At 35.9% G+C, this 27,679-nt stretch overlaps 1 protein-coding gene across 3 annotated transcripts in view; it reads left to right on the top strand.

Annotated features, from left to right (window-relative positions):
• MYO16 (myosin XVI) overlaps window positions 1-27,679 on the top strand; it is a 412,228-nt gene that overhangs the window by 211,196 nt on the left and 173,353 nt on the right. For all 3 annotated transcript variants that reach the window (XM_056328855.1, XM_056328853.1, XM_056328854.1), the window contains exons 10-13: window positions 4,316-4,466; window positions 13,363-13,473; window positions 15,652-15,717; window positions 19,054-19,181. In XM_056328855.1, the coding sequence (XP_056184830.1) occupies window positions 4,316-4,466; window positions 13,363-13,473; window positions 15,652-15,717; window positions 19,054-19,181 (456 nt within the window). The remainder of the gene's footprint in view (window positions 1-4,315; window positions 4,467-13,362; window positions 13,474-15,651; window positions 15,718-19,053; window positions 19,182-27,679) is intronic.

Consider the following 27,679-nt stretch of genomic DNA (forward strand, 5'->3'; position numbering starts at 1 on the left):
TTCTCGGCCTTTTTGTTCCTTCTTCCTCTCTCCCAGTGGTGTTTTCTGCCCTTTCTTAAAATGTTTTCACAGATGTGCCACCAGTTTCACCAATGGGCTCAGCTGTGCCCTGTGGTGGGTCCGTCGTGGAGCTGGTTGAAACTGGCTGTGTCCAGCATGGGGCAGTGTGTGGCTTCTTCCCACAGAGACCCCCCCCTGCAACCCATCTGCTACCAAAATCTTGGAACTTGTGCCCAGTATAGTAATTTGCTGGAAATGCACTTTGCTCATTGCATTATAAAAGTTTTAACAACATCTTATTGTAAGGATTTAAAAATGTGTTTGTGATGTACCGCTAATTGCCACCTTATGTGGGTGTTTCTTACTGTTCTGCAAAACTATTTGTGAATAAACTGGTGGAACTTGGCCTGTGAAAATGAGTGGAAGTAGAGGCCAACAAGTAGGAAGCTGGTTTCATATTGGAGACCACATCGTCATATAATCATTTGTCTTTCCTTGCTATTACCAGTATGAGTTTTTCTGAAGGTTGACCAAGTAGATTAGCTAAAGGACAAAATTTTACCAGTGTCATGAGTTTTTCTGAAGGTTGATCAGTGCAGCAGACCTAAGGGCTATGCTGGAAAGTTTTGCCAGTTTTAATTCTAATTAATTACAATTAATTATTTAATTCTAAGTACAATCAGAAGAAATTCTGTTACTCCACTGGCAAAAATACATGCACCAGAACATGTTAATTGACATAGCTTATAGTTCAGGAAATTAAATGGGCTATATCTGTTTAAGGGTGACCTTAGGCTCGTGATATGACTGCAATGATTACCACTGCACTTCTAGTTTAGTACATGTACTTGTAGAACATTTCATGGTGAAATAGTCCCTGAACACACAGATAGTACAATCATCTAGGTAGTATTAAATACTGAAAAATTAGGAGCTTATTCTGAAAGCAATGATAAGTTATTCACAGTATCATAGAATATATATTCTCTGATACATATTTAAGTAAGTAAATATTAATTATAGTAATGGATGTGTTTCAAAATGAGCCTAAGAATGTGAAATAAAATATGCATAAATGTGTTTGAGAAAGCAAAGCAGAAAGACATTATATTTTTCTTCTTACAGAGCATTTCCATTTCACCAATTACGTAGCAACTTGCATCTCAATCAATTATGTAGCAACTTGCATCTCAATTACTCATTTTTTCAAATGCTCTTCTAGTGTTTAATCCATCCTGAATTTTCTGTTATGTAATTTTAAGAAGTTTTTTAGACTGAAATTTCAGAGATGATGCAGTTTACGGACGTTAACTAGCTTAGAAACTGTTTGGAGGATCTCAGAATTGCCTGTGGAAGGATTACAGTAACAGAAGTTCTCTCCAACAAAAGCTATAGGCTTAAAGAGCCCATGAAAGTGTCATTGCAGAATCTGCCTTGATATGATTATTTTTATAACATCTTTCTATCAAGTTAGAAGCTGCAGCAGTGATTCAAATACTGATTACTTGATTGTCAGCTCCCAGTTTTTTGTATGATTTCCTTTTTCTTACAAAAACAAGGACATGTAAGGAGATGGCAGCTTAAAGAAAACCATCTCAGTTTATCTAAAGTAAAACCCTACACAAAACTTCAAATTAAGTCCATGTATGAGGGCTTACACACCTAAAAATTAAAATGACTATTCTTTCATACAGCAAGCAAGATTTTTTTCCTGGTTAGATATGCTAGTAGCAACAGTCCCATCTTGTTGAAATAAGATTACCCTAGGTAACTCTCCTTCTTGTTTATTACACAACATTATTTTGGCTTAAGTCTCCCTTTGTGGTTAATTATCTATTAATTATCCATTAATTTTCATAAAAGATGACAGTTCATGCTAATCTACTTTTCTACATTAACATAAAATCTTCCCTTGCGCTGCCCTATAGTTCAGTTTTCAATGGCATTGATTGACTTCATCTTGTCACTAATAGAAATACATGTGAATGTTAATGGAAATATTTTTCTAAAAAGACAGTTTTCTGGAAACCTTTTGTTTCAGTTTGTTTTATTTTTCACAGTGTCTTCTTGAACCTGAGTCATAATGAACTGTTGGAATAATTTTAATATGTTTTTCTTTCTTGTAATCATTCACATTTTTGTTATAATATGAATTATATGTCAGCATTTCCATCATGTAAAGTCCTATTAACATCTCACAAATGCGCATCATTTATAGACTATCCTTCTGTACATCAATACATGGAACACACCTGTTAAGTCATGTTATTATTGTCCTCTTGAGTTCAAAATGCACCTGTGGAAACAGTAGTCACCTTGTTTCCTCACTCTTTGCTATGATTTACAACCTACTTCTCTTTTGTGACACCTGAAAATTTCATTTGATTGCAAGGAGTCTACAGCTGAATTTTAAGAAGTGTTTACAATGTGTGTTGTATAGTTATCGCAAAAGTGGTAAGATTAAATGGGTAAGGTTCAACTTTATGGCAAAAAAGTCCTGCATCTTCACAATTTAAAAGAAACACAGCATGAATAATAAAAAGTTATAAGTGGTAGTGCTTTAGGTTTTAATATTGAAATGTATTTGGCTTATGCTTTTCTCTAAATTGTCTCTTTGTGATTAAATCTTACAAATAATTCAGACAAAAGGAATTTGAGCATTTTTAGACAATAGCAAAAGACTACTTGAAAACTTTGTATTTAATTATGTTTTGTTCAATTCCGAGTCTGGGTAAAATGTGATTTATTATTAGTCATTCCTGCTTGTGGGTGTCACAGCTATTTTATTTCTTGTACAGTCTAATCACTGAAATATCTTATTCTATGACATCTAATTGCAAAGTTCACAAAAATAGTTGGGTAATGGCTTTTCTGTTCTGCAGACCAAATCAGGAAAAAAGGCAAAACCAGTTAGCTCTTGGATCTTTTGTCCACATGACATTTGGTAAATAAATTTATGAGAAAATTATCTTAGGTCAATATAGAATTTTTTATTTTCACTCGTGTTCCTCTCGAAATTTTACAATAAAATATTTGAAGCAAAAAATCATTAGAAAGGAAATTATGTATATTTCTTTACAAAATGTTGAAACTAATTCTATCAGTGTTTGCAGTCTGAGAACTTCATCAAAAGAAAGGTTTTGTTCATGTATCTTTTGTTCAATAAGAAACTACTTTGACTTGTTTTTCAATGAATTCTGCTTAGAAGGTGCTTTGCCTCTGCCTAGAACTGTACCTTTCTAAAACTATGTCTGTGTTTCAGTTCTGTTTCCAAAAGCATATCTTATTCGGTATTGAAATTAGTGTTAGCTATTGGTCCTTCTGCATTTCATTTGAGTTAACCTTGTAAAATCCTGTGTTTGTTATAATCCGTGATCAAATCCAAGTAACTTAGAATAAAAATTAGATTTTTATTTGATAAGTTTGACATCTGAGCTTTATCCCATAGTGGAATGCACTATTCCTGCATTTCCACATTCAGTCCACATTTCCTTTTGAAGAAATTGCGCCCACATTCTGGCAAGGAGCTTGTCTCATTTGTATTGTCAGAGTCCAGATGATTAAGATGTTTGTCTTTTCAACTCCTGGGTCTGATTCCTCACTAATTCCTCTGGATATACAACACTGCCAAAATTATCCACAATTTTGGCTTTTTTGTTTTTGAGGAGTGTGATATGGTCTGGAGTGACAGTAGGGAAAACATCTCCATGTGTGTAAACAAGTTTAATTTATTTGAATGAGGATTAATGTGTAAAGTTGCAGTTATTTCAGGAGTCTGCTGTTTGCTTGGGCATTTCTTTAGCATATCCCAAATTCAGAGCAGCTTTTGGTCATAAAATATATCTTGGATATTGCCTGATTAAAAGTAAATTAAAAAGTAGTGGAATTTAACTTTATTAACCGCAATGGCAATATCTGTATTGAATTATTTTAAAACATTGTTTTTCAAAACAGTATTGTGTAGGTTAATTGGGTATTTTAAATTCCATTTCAAAATTGGCTATTGATTTGCTAGCCTAGTGCTGTTAAAAGCAGATTCATGCATATTCTTTTTGGCTTATGCAGTCATGCTTCACAAAAGATATGCATAAAGGTGAATTTTAAATCAAAGTGTTTTGCTCTGTGTCTTTGAGAACATACTAACCTGTGTGAACAGTTTATTTCTCACCATTTTCTTTTTTGTACTTGGACCAGGAACTTGTCTCAGCACTGAATTTTGTCTCAGTTCTGCGTTTGTGCCACCCACATTTGGCAATCTTTTGTTTGTCTGACATCTTCAGGAGAAGCCTAATTGTTTTATTGATTCTCTTTGTAGCAATCCCCTGGCTTTACCGATTGCCAAGCAAGACAGTTTGCTGGAGAAAGACGCCATGTTTAAAGATGCAGCTAAAGGCTTATGTAAGCAGCAATCTCAAGACAGTGTATCTGAAAATGTCACTGTGAATACTACAGCCAAACTTGAACAGGTAACAGCATGCAGTTTCTTGAAATGTTTGTTAGTGCCTAGGTCTGGAAATTGTAAACTTAATGAAGCCAAAGACCACCCTAATTTCCCCCCCCTCACCACACAGTGGTATCTTTTGCACTGTGGAGCCTTGTCTCCTCAGTCAGTCCCTGCCATCCCTGCAAAGCCTTCCCTCCCTGCTAACGGAACAGCTGCTTCCAGCCAGCCATGGTGGCAGGTCAGGGCGGTGGTAGTCGAGGGGCTCAGAGCTCCTCACGATCCATGGTTCGCACGGCGGAGAGACAACTGTTAGCACTCCCCAAAGTGTCCTCCTCTCCAGCTTCCTTTTACAAAGGAAAGAAATACACTCTGGGAGACTGCAAAAACAAAGAGAATGTCTAAGGAATATTAAGTTGCAAAAGAAGTGACTGTAATTTAAAGATAGGAATTGCCAGGTTTACAGCTGCAGTGTTAACTCCCTTTCTTATGCTAATTCATTAGAATATAGGCACTGGTTATTTGGATACCATTTACAGTTTTCTCCACTGGATTATAGTCGCATTCAGTGTATAGGGTAACTGCAAAAGGAGGCAATTATCTATTGCTTGTAAATACAGCATGTCCTAACTTTGAATGTTTAAGATTCAAATATTGTTTGGGGTGGGGTGGGCTTTTTTTTATTTCTTCTGTACAAGTGGTTTTATTTTCTTTTACATGCATTTGGGAAACATGTTCCAGAAGCATTTAACCACTTAAAAAAAAAATACTTCAGAACTGGGGGGATAGGGCTGGGGTGGGTAGAAGGGAGAATTTCCGTTTAAAATAATTTACTGTGAATTTGAAGCGTAACAAAGAGCGAGATACTGAATATATTTAAACCACATTCAGTTCGATAAAACTGCATAAATGCCTTGGCAGAAGCATGCACACTCCACTGCTTGCTTTTAAAAAATGTGTTTCAGAGGAGTTGATCATATGAGATCAATCAGTGAGCTCATATGTCAATCATATGAGTCTGTCTCTGAAAGTCCCCAACTTTGGAATCCCATAGAGCACTCAGTTCCCTACTCAGTCAGAAGATACCAAAAAATGTTTTGCACTTGGCTTACATCTTGTTTTCATGTCATAGAATTTCTGGCCTTGCTGACTGTGCAGTGATGGGATGAAAACACAGTCAATCCAAAAGAGGAGCACTACTGGTCACAAAAGTAAATGCTTGCAACACTATTACAAGGAACCCTCCTATAATTGTAAGAAAAGAGAAGGAGGTGTTTAGCTTAGGATCTTGCTGAGGCTATCACTTGCTTCTAGATGTTCAAGGGGAATGTGGACAAGAACATATGTACTTCCTTCTGCCTGATTCTGTTTTGGTGCGGACCGAGCTAAAATTATTCTGGGTTGTCATTATCTCCAGGCTAAACTTCTGCTTTATAGTTTATGCAGTAAAACAGATACAGAAACTGGTTGGAAGAACAGCTAATATTCCAGGTGAGAAAGAGCAACTAGAGGTCTTCGTGCTGTTAGTTTTGTCCTCCACCATGATCTAGAGTCACTTCAGGGTCCCAGGGCAGATTTTCGAATCTTTACTCCTGCTGTTTCAGTGGAACTTCCCACACTAGTTAAAATTCAGAGACAATACAGAAGAATTAAAGGTGAATCTCTTTTAGCTCCATTAGCTGAGAAATTTCTGCAGAAAACACTCTGTGAAATTCTGGTCTAAATGAGCTAGAAGGTATGTGTATTTTGTGGTCTTTTAGAAGCAGTAAAAACTACAAACCTTGCCCAGTATCTGCACTTGCTTAGTAAGCGATGCTCCCTTGGAAAGGAATAAGCAGGAACAGTCCTATCCAGGAAATCAGCACTAACAGGGGATAGATTAGAAACTGTGCTGTTTCAGTGTGTTTTTGAATGACTGATTACATTAAAAAAAAATCATAGATTAACAGAATTTTTCAGCTGGCAAGGGCTTAATAAGCTTTAGCTCTTATGGGCAAAAGAGAATAAAACAGTTTAATCACTTCAGGAAATAGTTTAATGTTAGTAAACAAAAGAATTCCCATATTTTGTTGAATGAATAGATGAGTGTTTTCTTTTTGAAGTGACATAATTGTGGTGCTGGAAATACAATGATTGTATACTGTACTACTTGCCATGCATTATGAACTGTAGGTACATGTATATCATATCCATATTTGTGTACATAATATGTAGATCTTCATTTTCAGAGATGATATTTCCAAGTAACACATTTTATTAACTTCTTTTATTATTCCACAACTTGGAAATTAATTTTTTTATTTAGTGCTGATACCAAAGGAAGCCTTTTAACCCCTTCCCACTATCCCTGCCTCTTGGGCAGGAATTGAAACAAAGTCTAATGAGTTTCACTATCTTTTATTCTTACCGGTTGCATTCCAAACTACACTCAGAGTAATCATGTTCTGTGTAATTTTTCAATAGAATACTTGGGGTTTATGTACATATATTATTGAAATAGATCAGCATGATATTTGGTGTGCTTTGTGTCAGAAATATCATGCGTTCTTAGGCAATATGGCATGCAAATTAGGCCTTTACTGGGTGATCAGAGAGAAAGAAAATCATTTATTACATCTGAAACATGCATTTTTAATAGAGAAAGCTCGTAACTTTTTTGGCTTTCAGAAAACTAACAGCTCAAATTTATATGTAGCCTCCAGATTTTTTAATTGCAGAAATGATGAAAAAGAGCCTTACAAAAATATTATTTCTCATGAAGTAAGATTTTTATTACATGAAGCATAGGAGATAGGAATCAAATGACTACATCGATAAAGCATTTTGGGTCTCTCTTGTCTTGTATTAGTTTTTGCTTTTTCCTAGGTAAAAGATGTTCTTTGATCATCTGTAATGACAGAGTCTGTGCTGCCAAACAAAGCAAGCAGTATGAATAATTTCCAGAATTTTATTATAGCTGGCAATTTCTCTTCCTCTCAGCTGGGAAGGATATTTTTTCGATAGCAGACTGAAATTACTGGCCTGGAATTGAGTTACGTGCTTCATGCTACAAACAAATATAGATTAATTTTTTTCTGATTCTTAATTGGGTGTTTTTTAAAAAAAATCTTTTGTCTTTGTCTTATAATTCTTGTTTACATATTGTTGGCCATATGAACTGTGTGATAGACTATCCCCTGATGCCCTTTTGATTGTTCTAGTATCACTACATACACAAGGGACGACTGTGTATATTGTAGTATTACACAAAGAGCTAGATTGCATACTTATTTCAGTGACCGAGTATGTAAAAAATTAAAAAACATTAGATGTTTTTATTTAAACAGATGTGAATGCTGTTAAGTGTACATAATTTACATGAATAAATAAGAACCTTCATTATTAGCATTACAAAAATCTCAAAAACTAGTAACTTCCAGAGGCATAGTTATATTGGAACTTATGCTGGTTTTACAGTTATTTTTCATTTATGTCTTGTAAAATATGCATCATGCAATGAGTATAATAGCCAGATACATGCATCAAGGTGAAAAATAGAGAAAACTAATCTATGTGCTCATAAAAGTAGGTGAGAACAGAATTTGAAGGTGTCCACAAATAACTTATTAATAATGTAAATAGTTTAGTACCAACTAAAATCACTTGTGAGTTTAAGGCATTTGGTTTCCTATTTCTATGTGATTTATTTCCTCATTGACCTGCAAATTTTGATGGAAAGAGTCTGTTAGAAAATGTTGAATTACCACATCCTAAACTTTGTGGAAAAAAAGAAGTTGATGGAAAAAGATTTTTATTCCCTTACTTGGAATTTAACTGAGTACTTCACCTTTCTAACCATCTACCTATAGAGTCAGCATTTTTTATTATACTTACATTATGAAATAAAAACAAGCCAGGGCCTGTTCTATGGCCTAGGGCTATATGGGCCATGTCAGTGTGCATCCGTAGGACAAAACTCTTTTCTCCCTCAAAAGATGGGGCTATGCCTTAACATCCTATGAGGAACGACCATTGATGTTTGACCTGAATGATATCTGGGCATTATCTGCCTGAGTGCTAGCTGACATGAACCAAGAACATACAAGGAAATGTGCTAACAGTTCAGAAAATATGGAGAATCCCAGGGTAGTGCTTGAATCCAAACCCTTCTATTATTTACAAATTAAGACATTTGCCTCTATCCTAGAATAAGTTTAATCTTTATAGAGATAGATTAAGAGAAGCTCACTCTCTGGCACAGGTGTTAGGAGTTTTGATGGCACATAAGGGAGTTTAGCAAAGACCCACACCTGCTTTGTTCCTGCAAGCCAAGTAAGCACACTAATAAGGAAGGGAGTCCACAGGCTTCTGACTTTCATCTGCTTTCCCTCTACAAGGCATTTTAAAAAGTTCTTGGAATTCTTTTGTTCGCTTTGTTCTATTCCAATGTGCATCATCAAAACCAAATGTCAAAATGTAATTTACTTTTTTTTGCCAAGTGGAATTCTTGTTTTCTAACCAGCCTTGCATCCAACTTCCATGATTAAAAATAAAAAGAGCAAGATATGTTATCTTCTGTGTGACAGAAAAATCCACATTCACTTCAGAGGGATGAGGGATAAACCTGTAGAATAGGTAGACAGAAAGACACAGATATAGCAGGCAACTTGTGTATGTTTGTCTTGTTCTGAAAATAGAAATATTTTAAGAGGAATGTGTTTTAAATAGACAGAAAAAAGGAGAATAGTCACAGTAGTATTTTGATAGACTCCACCATTTTAGAGTACATCTCTTCTGAAATAAATGAATTAGTGAGATGAAGACTGTGGGAAGATACGTTCTAAAATTTTCAGCTGGCCTATTTCACAGTTTACATGTTGGAGCAAGTGGATTTTACATGTACATTTAAAACATAATCACTAAATTAGCTAAGTCTAGTAAATAATCTTCTTAAGATACTCTTTTGCAGTTATACATTTATTGCTTTTTGGGCTTAATGGAATGAGAGGTGTTTTCCCACATTTTTTATGGGGAAATAAGGAAATAGAATGCATCATTAAAGTTTGATTGGACACTACTGCCTTCTTGCCCCTTTACATCTGTGCAGCTAGTACATCTAGAGCTACTGTTGTAAGGTATGCTTTCCTTACATTTTTTATGGGTTGCTACTTTATCAGTCCAGTTCAACGTGTGTTGCAGATTGAATGCATGTTAGTGCCCGCCTTTCCTGTTTTAGTGGGTGAGTGGAAAAACATTGAAAAATCTCTTGCTAGTTTTCATGCTGTTATATGCATATGGGGTTTACATATACCATTTTAGATGTCAACATTGTTGCCTGTAGAGCTGATAAAAAAATGAGGCAACTTTCTGTGAGGACTTTGCCTGTTTCCTCATATACTTGTTTTGAGCATCATTTTCTACTGAATGGATTTGTCCTTAGGCGAATAGTAAGGAAATTATGAAAGACTAAAGCAGGGGTCCCAACATTTTTCCAGTCACTGTGTCAGTCCCAAAATGGAAGTATTTTGAAGTTCCCAATATTATTATGAAAATTTCTAAGCCAGAGCTATTATAAGAGACAACAATGCAGTACTAGCTACAGTGCTTGGAGTAGAGAAAAGAATAGAAGCATACCCTCCACAGATAAAAGGTATTGCAAGGCTTTGGGACTCAGTAGAACCTGGGACCTTGCAAGCCCTTCTTACGTGTATTTTTCCTCAGTGGGGAAGTATGGCTTCATACACAGAATCATAGAATCATTTAGATTGGAAAAGACCCGTAAGATCATCAAGTCCAACTGTTAACTAACTCTGCAAAATCTACCACTAAACCATGATGTGTACATGTCTTTTAAGTACTTCTGGGGACGGTGACTCCACCACTTCCCTGGGAAGCCTGTTCCAATGCTTGATAACCCTTTCCGTGAAGACATTTTTCCTAATATCCAATCTAAACCTCCGCTGGCAAAACTTGAGGCCGTTTCCTCTTGTCCTGTCACTAGTTATCTGGGAGAAGAGACCTACACCCACCTCGCTACAACCTCCTTCCAGGTAGTTGGAGAGAGCAGTAAGGTGTCCCCTCAGCCTCCTTTTCTCCAGGCTAAACAACTCCAGTTCCCTCAGCCATTCCTCATAAGGCTTGTTTTCTAGACCCTTTACCTCCTTAATTTAATTTATTACATTTTATGTAATACTTTCAAATTAATTTTGCTTTATTTTGCAGTTTCTTTAGTAATTAAGCTTGTATCTCATTATTCAGTACTGGACTTAGAGAAAGACAAGATTAGGTTGAGTTGGGCAAGTGACTGAAAACAAGTACAGTACTTGACTCTTTGGACTGTAAGCAGCTGCATAATGTTAGGATAGCTAAGGCTATAAAGAAACTTGGAATCTAAGATAAAATGTTCATAGTAGCATGGCATAAGTCAAACATGCAATAAGTACAGATAAAAAGGGTGTCTCTTGCGTTTTGTTTGTGCTGATGTGAAAGCAGTCCTCTTTTTGACAGACACCTTGATTCTGCAAGAATATTTAGTGTAAAATGAAGTGGGAAGTTGATATTCCAGAATTCGTGTTTGTATTTCTCTATTTGTAGACTAGAGAAGGTTTGAAGTTTTTGTAACTTCATTTGTACCATGCCAGCATATGAGTCTGAGTAAAGCTGGTGAAATATTTCAACAGAAGAAGGAAGATTTTGGTTTATGTTATAAGGTCTAGTGGTTCTGTGATTGTGATGTCTGGTGTGCATCATTTCTTTCTTCTTGGTAGAATAGACGAATAAGAAATGCCATCTCTTTTATGACTGTTCATTGAATATTTTCATACTGGTATTCAGTACTTCTTTTTAGAAGAAAAATATTCATAGGGTCAAAGATCTAGGAATTAGAGAAGGTACAAAGTCAGATTGTCGTGGTTTAACCATGTCCAGTAACAGAGTACCACAAAGTTACTTGCTCACTGCCCTTCACTCAGAGGGATGGGAAGGAGAATCAGAAAGGAATGTAGAACTCAAGGGTTGAGATAAGAACAGTTTAATAGGTAAAGCAAAAGCCATGCACACAAGCAAAGCAAAGCAAGGAATCCATCCACCACTTCCCACCGGCAGGCAGGTGTTCAGCCATCCCCAGGAAAGCCGGGCTCTGTCACACGTAACAGTTACTTGGGAAGACAAACGCCATAATGCCAAATGTCCCCACCTTCCTTCTTCTTCCCCCAGTTTATATACTTGGCATGTCGTCATATGGTATGGAATACCTCTTTGGCTAACTTGGGTCTCCTGTCCTGGCTGTGTCCTCCCCCAGTTTCCTGTGCCCCTCCAGCCCTCCTGCTGGCGGGGCCCAAGGAACTGAAAAGTCCTTCATTTAGTATAAACATCACCCAGCAACAACTAAAAATCAACAGTGTCCTGTCAGCATTGTTCTCACATCAGAGCCAAAACACAGCACTGCACCAGATAATAACAAAACTAACTCTATTCCAGCTGAAACCAGGACACAGATCTAATTCATCCTGATTGTTTATGACTGCAAACTTCCCAGTGTTTGCTCATGGTTGCCTAAAAATTGCACGTGAATGAGTGTGTTGTGTATATGTTTCAAGAATCGTGAAACACTGAGATAAAGAGCACTTGTTAGTCTTATTTCATTACGATAAGTTACTTAGCAGTATCATACCATACAGTTCTGGGAAATGTAGGAAGACAACCCCAGAGTGTTGTGATTTCTCACCTAGACCATGAAACCATGGAAACAATGGAAGTTCAGTAGTTCAGGATCAGATCCCCAGTATTAAACACCACTACCTGTAGCCTTTGGGGTCTTCTCCTTGCCAGAAGCACACACCATATCTCATCCAAAATCTCCCAGTCTGTTCTCTGCTTCTGTCACTGATTTCCTGCCACATGCCACTGCCAGAGGCTGAAGATGCTGAGTTGCTCTCCAAGAAAGGACAGCGTCTGCTTTTCTCCTGAGCCTTCATCTTAAGCAGAACAATAGAACAATGTAGAACAATGGAGTGTCTTCTTCATTGTCCATCGTCAAAATTGACACTGAGAGAATATTTTAGTAAACTCTGAACAATTTAAATAATTCCACCATTGTTCACATGAGAATTTTCTGTTTCTAGGTATTCTGCTGACATGCAAAAATGTTTTTCTTCAAGCTGACATAAAAAAGGAATCAACCTACATTTTAAGTGTAGATCATAATTTATAATCACACTGCTTAATGTATCAATGTTTATTTTGTCTGTAATCCAATTTCCATTATCACTGATTCTTTTTCCTTCTGTCCTATTCTACGTTTTGAATTTGCGGGGTTTTTTTTTCCTTAGCATGTGCTTTGCCTTGCAGAGCTTATATTATTCCTTCAAAGCGTCAAAAATATTAAGCTCATTTCATTCACCAATTTTGGCTAAAGTAGCTGCTTCTGAACCCCTTCTGATGTCCTTGACAACATGATTCCCACTTCTTATTAACTTTGTTCTAATGTGCAGGAAAAAATCTAATAGAATTTTAAATCCTGTATGATGAAAAGTAGTATGAGATCTTTGTTGAATACTGGGCAATAAATAGGTTACTAAACTTTTATAGTCTTGATTTCTTTTGCCATAAACATTTGATGAAGACCACAGAAGAACTGCATTTCAGTTGAGAATCTGTATGGGTTCAGGGACAGCCAACTGCACTCTAATAGGGGTCTATGTTCTTAAGAGCCCGTCAGACTCCTGCAGTTTTACACCTTAACACTGATAATAATTTTTTATGTTCTTCTCTTGCTTAAGATAATTGATGTGTAATTGTCTGGGAGGAGTGACAGCTTTCCGATTTCCTAGTACATTTTTGTCCATAAATTCTGGTGATCCGGGTTTATACTTCAGGTCAGAATATTGCAGTACAAGATGAAAGAAATAAATTACTTTATTTCTCTAAATTGTGTTTTCTAGATCAAGCTAATGCCTCCAGCTCCAAATGATGACCTGGCTTCTTTGAGTGAGCTAACAGACAGCAGCCTGCTTTATGAGATTCAGAAGCGTTTCAATAATAATCAGATATATGTGAGTTGCTATTCATCTATCAACAGTGAGATTTCAAAAAAGAGCAAATGAGAGAATAGGAAAAATGGGATTACTATTATAATTATTGGACAGTACTTGTATTGGACAACTTGCCCCAGTCTCATGACTAATATTTAAATGGATCAGGACATATGCATGTGTAAGCCCTGCAATTTCTCAAGCTTTTATATATAAAAAAATAAATAAAAAATGGAATAACACCTCAGATAGGTTTGGATACAATTTATGTGTGTTTCTTTCACAGAGGAAATGTATTGGTAAAAATTTATGGGCACATGTAAACTTCCTTCTCAAACCACCAAAAGATCCTTCCATCTTTAACATTATGTTAATTTTAAGAGAGCACATGATTACTGGAAATTTAAACAAAATTTAAATTATCAAAGCTTAGAATTCAGTATGGGAGAATTAATTGATCATTATCTCTTTCTGTATTACAGAAATCATTCTCTATATTGTAATGTTAATCACCTAGATACCAAATGAAATAATTATAGCAAGATTTTTTTAAAGCAGGTTTTCCTGGTTATGCGATAATAAACTCAGGAGGTATCTGATTAGGCGTAGATTACTTCTGGAGAAAAATCTATACTTGAATTGTTTTTGTATCTTCATAACATTTCTAACTTACTGAACAGCCGAGTAGCATGTTAATGTGAAACATTCAATTTGTTTTTAAATGTATAAGTTGATTGCACTGTTTAGACTAAAGGAACATGGGGAATTGGCATGTTGCTGTGAATACCTTTGAAATGATGAGAAAATCAGTTCTAAGTGTTATGGCATTCAATGATAAAAAGAATTCTGGTTTCTAGAATCATGGATCAAATCTTATTTAATGATGAATATTTCTTTTGCTTTATCTGATTTTCAAAGGTGCCAAACATAGTTAGCTAACTGAATTCAGGAGTATCCACAGATATTTAGTATTTATAAAAAGGAAGCCTTCTTTTATTTTAAAATACTGAAGATTTCACTTAAAAGGATCTTGTACCCTGCTCTGGCATGCTTCTTAGCATAATGGAAATTTATAGGCAGTGATCATTAATATTATTCTCAACAGCAGCCGTTGTGCTTTGGTAGAGTGTCAGCATCAATGCTGAAAACCTTTGCATCTTTGGGTGATTTGCTTCTCAGACTTACAAGGAAAAGTCCTTGGACTCCAGTTTCAAATGAAAATCCTCCTTAGCACTGAATGCTTCCTGTTTCATGTTTTATGAAACTTAATGAAGTTCCATTCTGCAGGAAAACCCAACAGTGAAATCAGGATGGGTGAGAGAGAGGAAATAAATTACTGCATTTCAGAAGAAAAATAGTAAATTTACTATGAAAGGCAATATTTTCCACCTCTTCAAATCAATATACTTCATTTTGAAAAAGGCAGCGTGACTGGGACTGTTCACATGATGGTTTTCTGTCTGACCTCTTCAGGGACAGAGGTCTGACATTTTTGCATTCTAAGAGCATAATACAGCAGCAGCTGCTCATGTGTGGTGAGAAGTATAGCAACAAGGGTGACCTATATAGTCTTATACATCTTTCACATCTGGGTGTTTAAATATGAAATAGTAAAATCCTGGCACATTTGCAATCAGTGGATGGTTTGCTATTTTTAATATAGACAGGATTTTTTTTCTATATGCATGTATGTATGTTCATATCCATATAACCATGCATAAATACTTATATGTATCAATTGCTCGGTCTTATCGCACAAGCAACATATTTTAATGTATCAGTTCTGGGTAAACAATATAGCATTTCTGAGTTATGTCATCTATTGCATTAAAAATTGCTTAAGGAACTTGTTTATGTGGTAGGCGTGTCACATTTTTGTAGTTTAACAAACAGTAAATTACAAATTAACTTTCAAATAGTCTACCAATAATATATGCAGTGCAATTCTTCTTTGCATAATTTTCCCTTATGAAGAACTCAGTTTTATTACAAAAAGAATAATTAATGCTGTCTGAATTGTAAATTTGGATCTCATTTTAAAGTTATGAAGTTAAAAGCTCTGAATTTGTGAATTGTGTTTGGTATGTTGATAGCTAGATTTAAGAGGGTTTGGCAAAAGTCCATTCTAGAAGAAAACCATTAGCATCCTAGAAGATTTAATGTATTACTTAATAAGGCAATTATATTTTCTTTTTTCAGACCTACATTGGTGATATACTGTTGCTTGTTAACCCATTTAAAGAACTTCCTATTTATTCTACCATGGTAAGCATTCTCTAAAACGTAACAGTGTGGATCTTTTTCAGTGGATTCATATAGTTGATTTGGCAGGCCAAACCCCTAGAATTAATTAACATATATGCCCTTTTTTAATGTTGGGAGCATCTTAGTTTAAACATTTTAGCTTTTTTATTATTATACTACAATTTTGGCTGTGTCTTATTTGTAAAATAGCTATCTAGCTAACATTTTGTATGAACAGTAGCACTTTTGATTCTTTAAATATAGTTTCTGTTGTATAACATGATGGTGGTCTCTGCCACAGCCAAACTTGCAAAAATAGATGCATACTTCATGCAGTGGTTGGTTGGGTTCACACCTCCCCTGTCCAAAACACAATTACAGAGATAATAACCTTGAATGGTGCAGAAGGGCTGCAAGTGGCTGTGCTCCACACAAAGGTGCTCAGTTCAGACACCATACAGGCAATGAGTGCAAAGTGCTCAGGCTTGTGTTGGGCACAGGCAGTGTATGGGCAAAGGGGACGTGAGCCCATGTGTCTACCGTCGTATGCACAAGGCCACTTAAAAAGCACTTCACATGTTTCTCTTTTGAATTGTAGTGCCCTTACCTTTCTAATATTTCATTTATGAGGCAGCCTAGTTATTTACAAGAGGCTTATTTTTTCAGTACCTAGACATCGATACTAACTGAAGTGGACTTTGTAGATCAGTGGGAGTAACAGAAATGCAAATTACTTGATCTTTGATCTTTCCTTCATCCTCACTCAGCCATTTTTGAGACATGGTGTTATTATAACTGTTAATTTATCCCCCCCCCCCCCCCCCCCCCGATATTTTGTCGTTGATGCACTGGCATCACATTACTGCTCACTGGTCAGGCTCAATGTTATGTTAGGGAGTGTTCAAATATGTTTATTTAGCTTACAAGAACTATAAAGGATTTAAAATTCTGTAAGAAAATTGTAGTCTGTGGCTGTTTGCTATGTCATGTGGCTTTGTGTCTATCAGTAGTGAATTTGAGAGAAAGAAATGCTGTGACATTCAATGGCAGAAGCAGCAGATTCTAAGTTGGGAGTCTAAATTGAGCTTCTAGAAATGGAAATCATCCATCATCCCCCAGGTTTTAGATGGTGGTATTTTTTCCTGTCATTGTGTATTTTACATTAGATACGTGATTTTGTGCACCAAGAGAGAACTGTAAAGAAAATGAATTTACGTAGCAGGCTTACATATTAAAATGTTTCCTGGAGATCTGCTGCATGTTCTCTTGACCTCTCTGTGACAGATCTATTTTAGAAGTTACCATAAGACACTTTTTGTCCTTTAATTGTTTGGGTCACCTTGGATGATCATTGCTTTTACTCTGTCATTATTATCTGTTTGGTATTGTGGGTGGGTATTTCCCAGATGATCAAAAACCCAACCCATGGCTGTAATATAGATTTGTTTTCTCTGTGTTTGAAATGCTCATATATGCTGCAGCAGCTTAGCTGGTATTATATTGAAGTCTGTAAGCGTTAGACGGTCTATCCTCAGTAGACACTGACATGCTGTATAATGTGGTTCATTAGTTAGCATTTTTGTTTCAGGTGTGTGTTTTGTTAGCTGTCAAAAAAAGAGAATGCAAAGATGCATCAGGCATGATACTATTTTTAAAACCAGGATGAAGCAATGAAAAGATTATCATGTACATTCTACAACAGCAGCAACACTTTAGTTTTTCTTCTCTTTTTTAAAACCACTTTTCATAACTTCTCAGCAATCATTATTTTGTTAACCTACACTGACATCCCACACATACTTCCAATGGAATACTACTAAAATAAATCTTTATATAAGCAATTATTCACTCTGAGATGACATGAAGAATCATACATCAATAGACACTGATACACATTGCTTTATATGCAGTGCAATGCAATGCAATTTGTAGATTATAATATCAATGCATTTTTACATGGAAATACACTGTACTATGACATTATGTATTATAGTAGAGCTATACTACTAGGAACATGCAGACACCACTTCAAAGGTATCGTAACTGTTTGTAGAAGTGCGTGTGCTACGGTCATCCTGCTGTGTTACATTTGTGCAGAATTTACTTGTGTTGGATTAGGGGAAATATATTCTTGAAGTTCATGTGTTAGAAAAATATATAAAGTTACAAAGCACTTGCAACATTATGCAATGAGCATAAGTGTGTGAAGATTTTTCCTTCTGCTTTGTGACAGGCTGAAATGATTTTTTTGAGTATCAGTATGGATTTAATCTTATTTAATCCGATAGATCAAAAGTCCTGAAAAAAAGTAGAGCTGTGTCATGGAGCCACATTCAGCGACAGCGTTGTAGATGCCCCAAAATTCAATAGTTTAATATCTAAATGTGTAAGACAGGCATGGGACAGGAAGGGTTGATAAGAACCTGATTGGTTTGGAGAAAGGAATAAATCCAAAATGGCACTGTGAGGGAGAGGCTGCTAGAGATAGTTGGAGAAAACAGGATATGATGCAAAGGAAGGGGTTTGGTTGTTGAAGTGATAGCATCCAGTATCATTCTAGATGCTCCACAGTGTTCCAGTTGTCCCCTAGCTGCCGTGAGTTTCTGTAGAGTCTGTGTTAATGTTCTAAAAAAACCATGAGAAGATCTGGCAAAAGCTATATAAAAAGTAGGTAAAATTGTTTCTTTAAGGATATTTGTTAAATGGCATGGTGTTTCACAGTCTTACCTAAAACTGAAAGAACAGAATTGTAGATATTAGCAGACTGTCTTAGTTTTTCTAAAATCTGCTTGATATTACCTGAAAGAACATCAGGATGTTCTCCAAAAAACATTGACCTTTCAGTAGCAGATAACTGGTTCTACTCGTATTTAAGCTTTAAGGATAGTACATGTTGCCAGCTATGTGTATCACAGAAGTTATTCTATGTTGCATAGAGCATATTTGTGGGAGACCGCTCTGTCATGTAATAAATGAATTAGGTTATAACTTTAGCCTTCAATTTCAATTTTAACTTTTCATGGGATGATAATATTTAATTTTCTAAGATTTTTAAGTCAAGACATTGAAGAACTATAAACATGAGGTATAAAAAAGTAAATTGCTAAGTTTTGTTTTACTCAGTGAACAAACCAGTATTATTGAGTCCGCTAGTTGTATTTGATTTTGTATCTTAATTAAATCTTCTATGCTTACAGCTCTTGTTTTCTTTAATTAAAATCTTCATAGATACTGTAATTGTACCGCTTATATACATACAGAGTTTCAGTTCATAATGGTTAGAGACTCAGGATTAGGAGGGTGAAACATAATTAGTTTGAAATGTATTGATCATATTAATTTTCTACAATTTTTCAGGTCACCCAGCTTTATTTAAGTAACTCTGGAAAACTGTGTTCCTCACTTCCCCCACATATATTTTCCTGTGCCGAAAGAGCTTACCACATGCTATTCCAGGAGCAGCATCCCCAGTGCTTTATCCTCAGGTGAAAATTAATTTTTCTATTAACTAATTTGTAACTCTTGCCTTTCAACTGTTTCCCCCAGGACTCAGCAGTTGGAATTTCCATTTTATTTTTTCCTCCAACTGATTTCTTTCTGTGTACTGATCTCTGTATCATACATGAGAGCAAGATAGAACTGAAAAAGGTTTAATTACATCTCAAGTTCCTAAATTCTCTTGGGGAATTACCACTCCATCTAGATGCATCTAATTAGGAACAAAGAGTTAATGGTAAAGAATTCAAAACTGCTCTGTGTGTTGCTAATATTATGTGGATCAGGATTAGGAATAGAATCTAATGACAATAAAAATGGGAATTCCTTGACTAAATTATAAACATCTGAGCTGGGGCACTTCTATTGGACCTTCCACCCTGCCTCACATGTTTGTGTGGCCATGAGCTTGTTATTTTGCTCTCCAGCTTCAAAACAAACTTTAACTGTTTCCTTTATTCACAGTGTTGTTTCAATAATAAATAACTTTCAAGATTATGAAAAAATGGGGAAAAAATTAAAAAGGTTGATTTTGATTTGGCCAGGAATAAAGGCTGATCCATTGGATAAATCCTGTAATTGCTCTTGAATTACCTCTTAATTATAAGAAAATTGAATATTATGAAATGGGGAGCATATGATACTCAAAAGCAGCTAATAATGCTGTTTAGATGTTATAAGAGCTAAAATGAACACATAAATACAATCATACATATCTATTTATGTTTCATTCTGTTTGTGTAAATACAGACTCCTGTGAGTGTTTGAAGTTCTGTATATTAAGTCTTCAAATGCATCTGAATATTGTAATTAAATGTTTCTTTTAAAAGCATAGTTTTTAAGTTTCTAAATCATAAATATATAAATTAACTATATGTGGAAGTGAGTGTTGATTGGTTGAAAGAAATGTTCACCTTTTTATAACCTAATCAGACTGGAATAGTTCTGTATTTATCCAGTGAGGAATGACATTTAAGCAGAGGTACAAGCAGTATTAGGAAATATTTAATGTATGTTCATATTATCTTCTCATAAATATTAACTCCTGTTTAGGTATAATAATTTTGATAACAAATAAGAAATATCCTAAGGCACAGTTTTCAGCATTTTTGTCAAAGTAGGAACTTGGGACACTGCTAATTTATTACTATCTTTGTGAAGTTGTCTGTAAATGTAGACAGAGAAGAAGCAGATAATAATATTTACTAAGCCTTAAAGAAAAAGGCTAACTGCCAAGTATTGTGTAGTAGTACACAAAATATATTTTACTTAATAATAAATGGCTTTGCTATCAAGGATGCTACTGATGATTTTGTATAAGGATGTCAAGGCACGTGTTAAGCCCCGCTATCTTGATCCCTGCCCAGCCCACCTTACCTTATTATAAATCAGTGACCTGATGGAGAATGTGACATGAGAGCGCTCTGTTGATAGCATCAGCATTTGGCAAGACATCTCCGTATCACACAAAGGCAACCTATAGATATGCCATCCTTAAGTTTCCTTTATGTGGATAAGAAATTGGACCTAAAGGTCACTTGTGAAAATGGAAGCTGAAAGGAAAGCATCTGGTAATTTGGAATAAGAGATAAGTATAGCTGCAACTTAACAGAAACAGCTAGAAACAGTTATTTGTAAATACCTTTCTCCGACCACTAAATGAGACAACAGAAGGGAACTGAGATCTTCTAGAAGTTCATAAAGAGGTATTAAAAATGGGATATTCTCATTATGTTGGTCTATTGGTAGAATCTAAATAATTGATGTCTGGAAAGTAAAGGTAATATAGGAAATTTCCATTGGTTTTCTGAAAACAATAATAACAACAAGAACAACAACAACAACAATAATAATAATATGAATAATATTCATGATGGAACACAAGTTATTAATCTACCCCCTTGCTATCACCTGATCCTCTGTGTGTGCATGCACTTGTGTGTTGTCAAAATGGTTTTCTTCTTTCTTGCTATTTCAGCTGTAAAGCAACATTAGCTATCAGCAAGAGGAGGTTCTTTCATCACTGTGAGGGATGATTCCTTGTTACATTTATGCTAATGAACAGCATAGAGCAAGGCTTACTTTCTGGCCTTGAGGGCACATAGTAAAGCCTCCAGTCAGTTTTTCTTTAATTTTTCACTTCAAGAGGGGTTTGTGGAGAGGTTTTCAAGATCTCAGTTTCATTTCCTATTAGAACCAAATAACTGCAATTCTGCAGTTCTGAAATACTCCAAGCTTTTGTGTTTTATTTTGTTTTCTCCAGCCTCTCTTATCAAGCATGCTCTTCATTCCTGAGTAAGAAATTGTGTATGTTGGGCCTATGGTCTGTAACTTTGAAATACCTCCAGTTATAAAGCTGAATTGTGGTTACATTTCTATGCATGCACGTATAGTGTGATAAGTGCGCCTAGTAAATTTTTTAAGTAAAAAAATATACTTTCTTCTAATGTGGAATCACAGGCTGAATGAAGATGGGGGAACTCAGAGAGGAGCCATTTCATATAAGTGCTCAGAAGGAAGGAGACAGTGGATGAACAAGTGAAAAGGACTCATAGATCCATGAGTGTTACACTGGAATAAGCTGGCTAGGAGTGCTTCTGCCCTTCTATCTTTGTCTGCTCATTTTCTCATTTCCACTCCATCGTTTGTGTCATCACAGATGTTCTGGTAGTGGTGTGGTGAACTGGACTGGAGAAATCCTCACAGGTCAAAATTGTACTTGGGAGAGTGGTGGTGATATTGAGGACCTATTTTAACCTGAATCCATTCCAAAGCCAAGTTCCCCTAAAATGGAATGAGTTGCTGGAGCAGGACTGGCAGGATCCACTGGTTTTGGTACTAGTTTTGGCTTAGACTACATAGTTACTAGAATCCTAGTACCATGTTTGCTGCTGCTGTAATATTGGAATGGTTGGCCTGAGACACTGTCCAAGTCAGAGCTCTTACAATGAGAAGTATTATTATGCCACATAGGAAAATAGCCACACCAAATTGGAAGGGTGTGAGTTTTGTTTGGTTTTATTAGTGCTAAATCCAGTGAAAGTAGATTATCTCTGTGAGTGTGCACTAATCTCAAGATTAAATTCCCTTGATATCTGCAAGATATGCCATTTTGGCATACAAGCACTCTTAGAATTGCACGTCAAGAGTACACTTCTGCCTTCTGTTGTCATCATTAGTAAGGAAACATGATACAATTATAAAATAAAACTCTCAAATCTATGTTTATTTTTAGGTCTACTTTACTTTTACTGATAATAATATCTTATAGTAAAGTCATTTGTTAGTATAATTTATAAACATAGTTATGCTTTAGTTTTATAGTAAAGATTTTCCATGAGAAAAGGCTACTGTCTTGATATACATGTTATGATTTGATATGGAGCAGTAAGATTTAGTACCATACCAGTATTTTACTGTTCATGTGCAGTTTTTAAAATATTTCTAGTTTAACTATTATTTGCTAGAGAAGAACCAAGTGTTGGCGGTATACATAACTCTCATCTAAATTCTTCCTGAAAAGCTTGAGTTTGTTATATACAGTAATTTTTTACAGAAGACTTTTACTTCATTTTCAGTAAATTAGGCTGCCCACTATCTTTTCAAAAGGACTGGAAGGAAAAGGAGAAAGTGTACCTGTATGCATGTAAATATGTAACCTGTATGCATGTTAATCCTGTCATCTTCATCAAACCTTGTAGCTTGTTTAATTTGTGGAGATAAAGTGTATTTTCTATTAGCAATGTTTTTCAATTCACTTTTTTGTCTGCCAAAGAGCTTAGTGGCCATTACTAATCATTCATTAATTACTCTTTTATTGGACACACTGTTGGCAGTGAATTTTGCATGCAACGTAATGTAATATTGTTTTTCTTAGTGTAGTTGGTTCTGCCTCCCATGTTTCCCCAGGAGATGATAGTGAAAAGAGTTGAAGGCACCTGAAGTTGTCTGAGCTGGAATTTAGCTCCCTAAGCCCACAGCTATTGTCTGAAAACCATTGCTAAACTACCAGACTCTATTTTCTGACCCTAAAGTGCTACTTCAATTTTCAGCCCATGTGTGTGCTCAGGAGAGGTTCATAGTTTCTGGCAGGGCAGAGGCTTAAAGCACTATTTATTTCATGCTTAAGCCTGACTGGAATCCAGAGATTTGACATTTCTGTACCCAAGCTCCTTACAACAAACTTTCTCAAAGCATTGCTGATTCACATCACAGAGATCAGAACCTTCATAAACTAGACATTCATCAATGAGCAGTTGTGTTAATTATATATGATGCTGCTCATAGATATTGCAATGTTCTTTCTCATACAACATCCATCTGATTTTTGTTTATTTTTACTGGGTTTCTTTAGCTGCTTGTCTCTAGGAATATGTTTGGAGTAAAAGCTCTTCAGGGCCAGACCATTTCTATATTGTATCCCTAGCCACATATGGTTGGAGTCTCCTGACTCCACACAAATGATGGTGATAACGATAGCTATTAAATATATGGAAGCAGAGATTGCACCCTTTTCTCTGGGAATAAACAACAGAGATTTGGCAGTGAGTGCCCCTGTGATCACAGGGAAAGGGTTTGCAGCTGCAGATCTACTGTGGCTTCCCCCTGAGCACCAAAATCAAGCTAATAAAAAGTCAGTACTTCTATCATGAGTATGGCTGTTCTCAGAGTGCCACACTACCTGATATTTCAGAAACAGCGTGAACTTGTTCAGATGAAGAAAAATTCTCCCTTCTGTAGTGTCATCATCTAATATTTACCTTGTCATTTTTCTGTGCATAGAGACACTATAGGAATGGAATTGTTCCCATCTCTCTGTAACGTAAGAAGCTGGTGTGTATCAGATCACCTTTAAGGCTGCGTAGCAGAAAGCAAGCTTTAAGACCAAGACCAATGATTTCTCAAATATGTAATATTCTTCCCTAGAAGTGAGATCATATTGTAAGGTGTTGCTCACACGGGAAACAGATTTAGCAAAAAATTAATTTTCCTCTTGGGGCTGCTTTGAAGAGTTGCTCAAAAAACAGAAGACACCAATTCACTGACAACAAATACCTATCTCCAAGGTATTTCCTTACAGATCTGGAAGAATACTTCTGTCCCTGTATATATCCTGGAGTTAACTTAGGACCAGACCAGTCCTTTGCAGGGAAAATGAAGTGTTAAAAGTATCCTTTTCAAGTTTATTCTTCAATCTAAAGAAATTCATTGTTTCACAATTTAAATTGTGTAGAGTGTTAAGGAATTCACTGCTCAGTTTAGTTTAGAATTCCTCTGTCCTCTGTTATGATTCAGTGAAAATGGGAGCCTAGCACTGCCAAACCTGCTTTGTAGTACATGAGGCTGAGTTTTGTCTCTTGTTGGTTGGACATCTCTGACACATCAACTCTCTGCTTTGTCTGGTCCCTTCACATCATGCAGGTTGACTGGCTCTCCCCAAGCAACAAAGCAGACAATGTAAAAAAACCCACCTTTTTTAGTCTTGTAAAATGAATCACCCATTACATAAAATATTATATGTAAATATCAATGGCAAAATGTTCCAGTAACTGTGCAACTGCAAGGAGATCATTCATTTTGCAGCGGTTGGGTATGCTGTATGAACGTACAGAAGGTAGAATAGGCAGTCAAACACTGAAGCACCCTCTGCAATGACAGAGGAGTAGACAGTGCCCTATAAAGTGTTAGGTGGACTAATCAGAGCTCCACTTATACTTCTGTCATTGCTACATTCTTTATACACTGCATGTAATCAGAAATATTTCTTGTAAAAATAGTTACTAACTCCTAATTTATAGATTAAACAAGTTTGTCATTTTCTGGTTTGACCTCTGCATCGCATTAAAACCTTACACTTGGAGAATGCAGATTTAACACAGATTTGCGATAGGGTCTTTAGTATAACATTGTTACATACTGCTAGTGGAGAGGAACCCTCTGCAAACCCAGTGGCCACCCTTCTGTGTCCTGTGTCAAAACTCTGTGTTTTCATGGTAAAAACACATACATCATCGTGTTTTGAAATTTTAAAATTGTGCTTTACACTATCACAATTCCCAGAAAAGTTAAAGCACTTTATTTTGCAGAACTTTCATAAAGTCCCATTTAAACCATGTGAAGCTATGTTTTCATCTTCAAATTTAATAAAAAACTTGTTACTATTTCACTTTAAAGTTGCATGTTTCAATTTTCTTTGTGACTTTGGTCTTTTCCTGCTGCTATCCGTTCCGCTAGACATCCTGTTAACTCTTTGCTACTGAATTGCTTAAAAGAGGTAAAAATAAAACCAAAATCAATTTATTGCTCTCAGGTTGATCCAGATCAGTCTTTCCGTTTTCTCTGTCTTTCCATACTTCCTTTCTTGTTTTCTGAAGCTTCTGAAGCATGGGGTTACCGTGTAACAATTCCGCTCCCCCCCCCCCCAATCACTTTACATCTGATCATGTGTTCACTCGCAGAAATTATTGAAGATTTTACTACCAGTTATTCCCAGTTACTTTTAGTTTATAGCAAGCCACCATCACTCACATATGCTTAACACTGGCTTTGTATAAACTTTATATGGAAGTTACAAAATAAAATAACATGATGTTATGTTCTTAAATAGCCAATAGGTGGACTTTTTGTAGTTAACTTCCTTCTGACTGCATTTTGCTCGTGCTGTTCAGAATATGAAAATGCATTAAGCACTGACAAGATAAGTGAGAAACTGTCTAGGAAGCCTAAGTATAGTTTATGGGTTTGTTAAAAGCTCAGGATCCTTAGTCAATTAAGCCAATGTTTTATGGGATGCTGATAGCTAATTTGGTGAATCAAAAAATCGTAATGAATATATAAAATGAAATGTTATGATTTTGTATGTGTTAGCAGCCAAGAATGTCAATATCCAATAGATTTGTTGTGATATAAATTGCATTTTTAAACCAAATAATCTGGAATGGAGAGAAATTCTTGTCTGTTAAAGTGAAATGCCTTGAAAGCTTTCGATTTCCTCAGTTTAACAACACCACAGGCATTCTGTTCAAGTTAATAATCTTTATTCTTGAAATTATAATTCAATGTATTATAAGTGCAATGGGCTACTGCAGTAGAGTTATGGATTTGCACATCCTATTTATAGTAAAAAATTTTTTAGAAATACACTTTCCGGTTTAGATTACTTTAGAAATAAAGTTTCCAGCTAACATGCAGGGTTGTTCAGTTAGAGATACCACTACTCATGGTAGAAAACACATTTTTCTAAATTTTTCTTTTTAAAAAATATATAATTAGCAGTCTTGCTTGCACATATTTATTTCAAATCTAGAATCCTCAGTCATGAAGCAAGACCCAGTTTTTCGCTTATGTTCTCTGCAAACTGAGAAGAAAGAAATTATTCTGACCCTCCAAAGTTTACTACTTCTTCACTGTATATATCTTACTGTCAGGATGGTACTTTGGAGTAGTAATGCTCACAGTTTAGCGTGCTACAGTAAGAGGTTGGTTTCACAAATTCATACAAAGCTGCATGCATATCTATGCTGATCTAAATCTTCCTTTAAAACTGGTGGAAATCTTATGTGAACAAATTCTGTCAGAAATTTTCCAGCATTTCTGACTGTAATTCAAGTACTGCAGGAGTAGGTTTTTTGTTTTTGTTAAGTATTCCTGCATTCCTGAATATTATACCTTTGTTCAGGATTTAAAATTGAATGCAGACAGTAAAACCCTGTCACTTATATGGTCTGAAATGGGAGGTACATTCCTCCTTACATGTTTTATATTTTGTCATATTTTTCCCTAAACAGAAGATTTATAGGATTTATTTATACTGGAATTGACACTTGCCAAACAATAATGATCCAGTTATCTGAATTCATAAAGATATAGACAAACCTGGCTAATGTGCAGAAATTGAGGGTAAGCAAGATGCACTTCTCAGTACTTACAGGAGTTAATGCTTAAAATTTTGCCTAGGGTTTGCTGTTTCCTGACTATTTATCTGGGCTGCCTTGGTTAACTACTTCTATGTAGATGGTTCTGTCTGTCTACCTCAAAGTCCCCCTCCACCCAATAGCTTTAGAACCTGTTGGCTGCTAACAGCTATGGTGCTCTCAGAGCTGTGGTGTTCACATAGGCTTGGTGAGTTTGGGGAGTAGTCACAAAGGTAGTTATAGCTCCAACCACAGCTGTTCTGAAAGGGAACAGCCAGGCAATTTATGTGAATATGTGAACACGCTTAGCACTGAGCCTGCCGGCGTGAGTGATGCCAGTGGCACAAGTTAGCAGAATAGCTGAATGATAATCCAAGTGCAGTGGATTTGCAGGGTGTAGCTCCTTTGGTCCCCCTGGTTGTAGAGCATCTTGCATTGCTTCACATGTCTTTGTATTTTCACAGTGTTTCCTAACAATTTTAGTTTTGGATGTTTTATTTCAAAATAGAGTTTATTTTTTCTTATTATTCATATTATTTTAAGATATGGACACTAGGGTTGTGATTAAAGTTGTA

This window comes from Falco biarmicus, chromosome 2 (assembly GCF_023638135.1).
Source record: "Falco biarmicus isolate bFalBia1 chromosome 2, bFalBia1.pri, whole genome shotgun sequence".
Lineage (NCBI taxonomy): Eukaryota > Metazoa > Chordata > Aves > Falconiformes > Falconidae > Falco > Falco biarmicus.